Source organism: Hydra vulgaris, chromosome 03 (assembly GCF_038396675.1).
Source record: "Hydra vulgaris chromosome 03, alternate assembly HydraT2T_AEP".
Classification (NCBI taxonomy): domain Eukaryota; kingdom Metazoa; phylum Cnidaria; class Hydrozoa; order Anthoathecata; family Hydridae; genus Hydra; species Hydra vulgaris.
In genome coordinates, this window is record NC_088922.1 from 68,026,205 (window position 1) to 68,034,072 (window position 7,868).

General features: G+C 27.8%; 1 protein-coding gene across 1 annotated transcript; it reads right to left on the reverse strand.

Annotated features, from left to right (window-relative positions):
• Window positions 1-3,140: 3,140 nt before the first annotated feature.
• LOC136078867 (jerky protein homolog-like) lies at window positions 3,141-3,893 on the reverse strand. Its single transcript, XM_065794683.1, has one exon. It carries the CDS (start codon window positions 3,891-3,893, stop codon window positions 3,141-3,143), a length of 753 nt encoding a protein of 250 aa, XP_065650755.1.
• Between the last annotated feature and the right edge of the window lie 3,975 nt (window positions 3,894-7,868).

The following is a 7,868-nucleotide window of genomic DNA, read 5'->3' on the forward strand; positions in this document are numbered from 1 at the left end:
TATATATATATATATATATATATATATATATATATATATATATATATATATTGGTGGGAGCAGCACAAAGAAAGATAATATACATACCAATAACACCTTGTAAATATTTGAAATCAATTCTCTTTTGTTTATTTTGTTTTAGATCTGGTGAAGTTAAACTTTGTTTTTTATTTATTTGCCATTAACCAGTGAAATCAAAATAAATTTAATCAAAAAACAAAAAGGCAGTAAAAATGCAATCAAATCACAAATAAATTAATTTTTTTTAATTTTTTATTTATTTGAATTTTCATGCTTTAATTTTCTATACAATGTTCTTATATTCGAAGATATTGTTGGCTTCGCATAAGAACAGCCACAAATACTCATTAAGACTAATCCAAAGTAGCGTCCGTTATTGACCAACATTTTTGCGTACCGAAGTCTACTCAAGCGCTGTAGCAGGGTTTGAACTCGTATTGCTCAATAGTCTGGGTTTTAACTTTTTGTTTGACGCTCTAACCAACTGAGCTATCCCACCATTAATGAAATACTCAAATCACAAATTAACAAAAAATAATGAAATCATGCCAAAAAAATAAATAATGGTAATAAATAAAATCTTAATTAAGATCTGAAAAACCAGACCTCTATACAACAGAGAGGTTAGAGCTAGTAGACAAACCGATCTAGACTAGTCTATATAAATGTGAATTGATACTCAATGGATATATTGAAATATTAAAAAAAAGAAGAAAGAAAGTTAGGGAAAAAGCTGTTTATAATTCTTGCTTTTTTATATGTTTTTTGCTGTTTTGAAGTCTGTTTATACAGACTTCAAAACAGCAAAATACAGATATCTTAGCTCTAAATTGAGCATGCTGTTAGCAACTTTTAATAACTTTTTTATTTTTATAAATACTAAATTTTTATAAATACAAACTATTTATGAAATAAGAAATTTATTTAACAATTTGTCATCTTGATGAGCTTAAGATTATATTATGTGTAAAAAAAATTATTAGCAGAAAATTGTCATAAATGGTATAATCTTGACATATCCAAGACAATTATATATGATGGCAGAGTAATAAAAGTTAATTTAAAAAGTCATAATTTACATTCTTTGTTACTTTCATAAAGTTTATATAATGACATATGCATTTTATAACCAGAATGTGTTTTATCTATTTATTTTAATTTAAACGCCATTACAGTTGAACAGCCCGACATCAACAATATATTAAAAAAAAAAAATCTTTTTGTTCTTTAGAGATCTTCTTTGACTCTGGTTGAGCATTATATACGCATGACAAAACTCCTCTCTCTGGTTGAACATTATATGCACATGACAAAATAAAAAGAATATTTTAAAAATGACTTTATTGTATACTTTAGCTCCAATATTATCAAAGCTTACATTAACTAGTCTATTTTTTGCTTTTTTGACTAAAGTTTTTATTTTCGTTCTGTTCTATTTTGCATCTTTATTTTATTTTAATAATGCAGCAAAATATTAAAAGTAAAAAAAACGGTAAAACGAAAATGTCAACCTACTTTGGAGTTATGTTAATGCCTGCAATCCAGTTTATATATGTTCTTACTTTACCTGATGTTATTATACCAATCCCTAACAGAAAGAATACAATAAATACTTTACAAAAAATTTGCTAAAGATTTTAATAAAGTCTTTAATACTACTCTAAAATAATAACAAATCTAAGTATAGATATATTATAATCATTTATATATAATAGGTTATAGTACCTGTAGTTTTATCACATTTTAGTTTAAACTTTACCAACCAACTGTTATGTTATACTTTAGTTTTTTACTGAAAATTTCACATTTCGATTCGGAAAATGGACAAAACCATTCTTTATTCAACTTGATGAATTTTCATTTACTCAAACAAGATTGCCTTTTGACCAACCAAAACTATTAAAAAACTATACATATTTTCATAGCATAAAATCTTTTAATGTTTTTTTAAATTTACATGAAATATTAGGTTTTATTTCAATACCTTAACGTTAATTTTAAAATTTCAACGTTAATACAACGTTTATTTTCAACGTTTATTTTTAGTTAAAGATAAACGTTAAATTAACGTTGAAATTTCCAACGTTATTTTTTAACGTTGAACTAACATTGAAATAACGATGAAATTTAGATCGATATTTTTCAACCGTATATCAACCATTTCGCAACGTTGAAATAACGTTGAAATAACGTTATATGCTTGCTGGGCTTACACTCATTTATTGATTAAATAGTAATGCCAATTTGTTTAAAAAGAATTTGAGAGTTTAATCTACTTATCATTATAGAAATGAAGGATGGTCCACCGAATTACCAATTAACCATTAGAGCTAATATAGTTTTTTCAAGAGAAGTTGAGTCGTCGATTGCTTTTCCAAATACCACCATGGTATAACAACATTTTTTTAACATAAACCTCGTCATGCAATAAAAAACAAAGTTTCTGATTTTCTTCAACAGATTGAAAAATATAAGTCAAAAAATGCTTCTCATTTAATTTAGAAACTTTTGAAGTTATTCTTGTCAAAGTTCTTACAGAAGACAATTAGTAATATGTTCGCAACTGATTATACAAACTTCTGAATGTAGCAAATAACTGAAAATATCAAGTAAAAACTTTCTTTGGATAAATCTTACTACCAACATTCTGTGTATCCATAGAGCTCAGTGTTCCTGAATTACAATACCTTTTCTTCCAGGAATTAATCAAAGCATACTAATGGAACACCTAAATCTTATTCATTATTTAAAAATTCTTTCTTGTCATTACTTTCATTGGGATAACCACTTCTACCGACTTCAATGTCTTCTAATTAAACAAAGATTCAACATGCTTTAAAGCTATTTTTGATTTTTTGCCTTTAATTTGTTGGTTTTTGGATTTTTTCTGCTTTGATGTTTGTCTGTAATCAATATCATCTATTATGATCAATTTTCCTGGTGCAATTTTTTTCCCTCTTTTTCTATTGGTTTTTCCTACTGCATCATTGCCACAATACTTCGTGAGAATATCTATTACACCCTCATTTAATATTTTTTTTATGGCAAATAAATATTAAATGAGGGCTTATTTCTCTTGACAAAGTTGCAAAACACTCTCAGAGTATTTTGCGACTTTGTCAAGAGCGCTGGAAATGGTTTTTTGCAATTGAACTCTTGATTCGTGATTCTTTTCTCCACGTTTGTAAAATCTTCTTCCACTCAACTTTCAAGGATCTGAAAACAGCAATATCAAGCGGTTGTAGCAGATGTGGGGCATTTGGGATTAAACATGTAAACCGGATATTATTTTCCAAGCATGCTTTGATGATATCAGATGAGAAATGTGAAGTTAAATTATCCCTAATAACAACTTTAGTTCCTGTAAGAGATGCTGTTTCAGAAATAAAAATTTCCCTGAACCAATGTTCAAATGTTCTATAGTCGAACCAACCAGATTTTGAACTGTCGAATATAGATCCAGTTGAATCACCATTTTTCCATTCTATGTAGCAGTTTGCAGCTTTATAAACAACCATGGGAGAAAGAAACTGACCAGCTACACTCCCACAGTACATAATACTAATAGCTCCTTTAGAATGCTGCATTTTTCTTTCTATGCGTTTAAGGCCACGTTTACAAACTACCGTTTTAGAGCTTGGATTATCGCTCACATTTGTCTCATCATAGTTGAATATATTGGTTTTAGGAAAATCTTGAAGCGTAATGGATAACTCATCAAAATATGAACATACTGAATTTCGATCAATTTCAGCTCTTGCTGGTTTTATGTAGTCAGCAATTCGAGCAGTCAGATGATTGGAAACAATGAAGGATTTTATCCAATCAGGGCCAGGCAAGTTATTTTTAAATTTTAAATCAGTAACACCCATTAGGCCTTAAAAATCGATATTCTGTTAGTTGAGATATCTAAAGGCATTTTGCATGGCTTCTGCTGGATACAATACATAGGATCGATTATCTGGTTTACGTTTATAAGTTCTCATGAATTCTTCTGCAATTCTTCTTGTGATATTTTTTGTCTTAATGTCTTTTTTAACTAGAAATAATCGTTTGAAACATTAAATATTCACAATAAGATTGAAATATCAAATAATGAAAATTATTTGAAAAAGTGAAAAACAAAATTGTTTTGAATTTTCTGCAAATGTTATGTATCAAAGTCATCCCCGATTTACGGTAAATTTTTTAGCATAATATATTTCGATTTAACCCTAATCGATATTATACTAAAACGCTACTCTATTATAAATTTGAAATGATTATATATACCATATAATATTTCCCCAGAGAGATATTATAGGTATTTTTAAGAGTAAACTCTAACTGCAGACTATTCCCAATTTTTTCAGTTAAATATATTATGATAGAGAATTTCATGCTCATCAAAAATCGTATAAAAACATTGGTCTCAAAATCAACGTATAGTGTTCTAGTTTAGCATCGACGTAAAAAAAGCTAATAATCACAAAAACGCTAATATTCGCTGTTTTTTTTTCTATTTTTTTAATTACGTTAATTGCACAACAAAAAGGACTGGTTTCTATCAGCGTTTCAATAACTATTAAAAACAAAAATAAATTACTTTAATAAGGTAAAAATCTTTTTAAAAATTTAATAATGACAGCTCAGTCTTCTTACCATATCATTAACGCGCATATCGTTAACTGTCGGTCAATGTAACAACGTTTAACTATGTCTAGCCCCAACGGCCACTCATGCATGTTTATTACCCCTCTCTAACGGTCAATTAATGAATCTATAATTTTGAATATAGTTGATGAACAAAATAATATAATTTTAATTCGCTACATCATATACATTAGCAATATTAAAAAAATTGAACAACTTGTAATGAAATGTTTATTTGCAATGTTAAAAAGCAGGCTGTATTATAAATAAAAAAGATTTTTAAAATAATTTAAAAGACTTTTAAAAGTTCTGTTAAGTTGAATTAGTAATGTTGGAAATAAAAGTATTTTTTATGAGAGAAAGCAAAGTGTGATTAACTTGGCAGCATATTGAACAACAACCAATCAAACAATACTAAGCAATACCGGCAAATATTTTTCTTTTGCAAGATATTGGATATAGTAGCATAGTAAAAGCGACATGAGCAACTTTGTTTCTTGACTGTTGCGTTCCTCAAAATTGAAACAGTATAATATTAAATAGTGTGTTACATTTTTAAAAAGAGATTTCCAGTAGCTTAAACACTAAAAAACCCTTACTTTCTAGTCATTTATGTGTCCAGAAAATGGACCATGCGCATAATTAAAATTAAAATCTCACTTGTTTAACAACAAAGATATTTAACTACAAGTTAAATATAAAACTTCAGTCTCAGTGAAATAATATGGTAATTACCGTTTATTACTTCAGTTTCAGTGAAATAATATGGTAATTACCGTTTATTACTTCAGTTTCAGTGAGATAATATGGTAATTACCGTTTATTACTTCAGTTTCACTGAGATAATATGGTAGTTACCGTTTGTTATACTTCAGTTTCAGTGAGATAATATGGTAATTACCGTTTGTTCTACTATTGTTTCAGTTTCAAAACTTAAAATTAGTTAACTACTTCAATCACAAAATTTTAAAGCAAAATGTTTCTAACTACCGTTAAAACCGCAGTTAGAACCTGTTGTCATAGTGAGATTATCAATCTTATCATAGTGAAGTTATGACTATTTCACTAAGTCAAGGTTCTAAGTGCATCTTTCGAGTATTTATTTTTCAATGAAGATTGAAACATTTTTTGGTTACAAGTAGTGATACTTAAGGCAAATGCTTATGTTATCATGGGTGAAAAATGTTTGCAATTGATATTAGTAAATTTTTATGGTAAAAACATAACAATTTTTGATCTGCTCTAAACTACTCACGGATGTAATATTAACATATAAACTCGGAATCTGGAAGAAGATCATATTCGATCTTGTCGCCAGAACTATATAAAAATTGCAAAATAAATGTGATATAAAATAATACAGGTAGTTTGTAACAAAATAACAATCCAAAACATTTGTAATATACTATAACATAACATCTCAAAATTTTTCAATATATTATCCGTTGAAAAAATAATATTCTTTAACTTGTTTTTAAAAACAAAAAAAGCGATAGATGAATCTAAATTAGGCAGGATAATTTTATTCCAGAAGTAAAATGCTCGATTATCTATACAAAATTGATTAAACTTTGTTTGACAAAAGGGTTCTTTTAAATAGTTGATATTTCGCAAACTAAAGCGTGTACACGAAATAAATGTGAAATCATTTTTTTCAGTGGTTGTAATAAAATCTTTTTAATTGTTTTGTATTTTGTTTACAACGTGTTGTGGTTTCAAAAAAATATGTTAGTTTTTGGATTTAACTTGAAATTAGTTTTTAAAATGACAAAAGAAGAAGACGTAAGAAAAAATTATGCATAAATATTTCCAAAATCCTAATATTCAATAGCAAAATCGTTGCAAATACATCCATACACCGTTAGTCGTATTCAACGTTTTTCTCAAACAAAATCGATCAAACGCAAATCTGGTTGTGGAAGAAAGGAAAGTTTTAAAGATATAAAACTAGTTAGAAAACTGGTTAACTGTTTTAAGAATAACCCAATCCTTTCACTAAGGGAACGCGCAAAAATATATGGATTTTCTCATAGTTTTGTTGTAAACGTTAGAAACAAACATGGTTTTCATTCTTTCAAGAATGAAAACCATGTTTGTTTAAAATTTGTATTTGTATTTGTATTGTATAAAAGTGCCCAACCGTTCTAAAACTCAACAAAAAAGTGCATGAACCCGCGGCAGAAAGTTGTATGACAATTTTATTTCTAAAAATTTCTGTATTATTGAAGACGATGAAACTTATATCAAGTGCGATCATCAACAAATTCCTAGTGCTGTTTATTATATCGCCAAACATAGCAGATAAGAAATTTAAATACATAAAACATGACAAGTTCGCTAAAAAAGTTTTGATTTGGCAAGCTATTTGCAGTTATGGAAAAAAATCAGCACCTTATATTTCTCAGTCCACACTCTCTGGTCAAATATATGTTAAAGAATGTTTAAAAAAACGCCTTTTACCTCTCATTAAATCACGCAATAACAGGCCTGTGTTCTGGCCTGATTTAGTTTCAATTTATTATTATAAACTAGCTATGAAATAGTATAAAAAGAATAATGTGAAATTTGTGCCTAAAATAGAAAATCCTCCAAACTGCCCAGAATTGAGAGTTATTGAAAAGAACTGGGCTATTATTAAAAGAAAAGTAAAAAATAAAAAAAAAAGCTTTGCAGAAAAAAGCATCAAGTAGTTTTGATTCTTATTCTGTGCGCGAGCTTATTGGTACCACTAAAGCAAAAGCTCGAAATTTTATTAGATTCCTACAGGAATAATCAATTATTATTTTTTAATGTTTGATCTTCTTATATTATTGTATTAAAATTATTACTTGGTTCGAAATAAAAATTGAGGAGTACTTTTTTTTAGTTGTTTTTCTACTTTCACATTTATTTCGTGTACACGCTTTATCTTTATTCTTTACTTTAAAGGTAAATAAATTTTTAAAAATATTTAATAATGGGTTGTTCATACAACAAAACGTAAAGCATAAAGTATTATACAAGTTAAGTTCATAAACGTTTAATACATTCATATCTTTGAATAAAGGTTTTGTGTTTGAAAAACGATTTAAAAAATGCATTCGCATTGCATGTTTTGATGGCGGTTGAGACGTTGCAACTTACTTTCACCTGTGCTTCCCCAGGCAATATTCGCATAGTTTAAATAGCTGTGAATAAAGGAGTAGTATAGTTGTTTTAAATAATTTTTGGCCTTA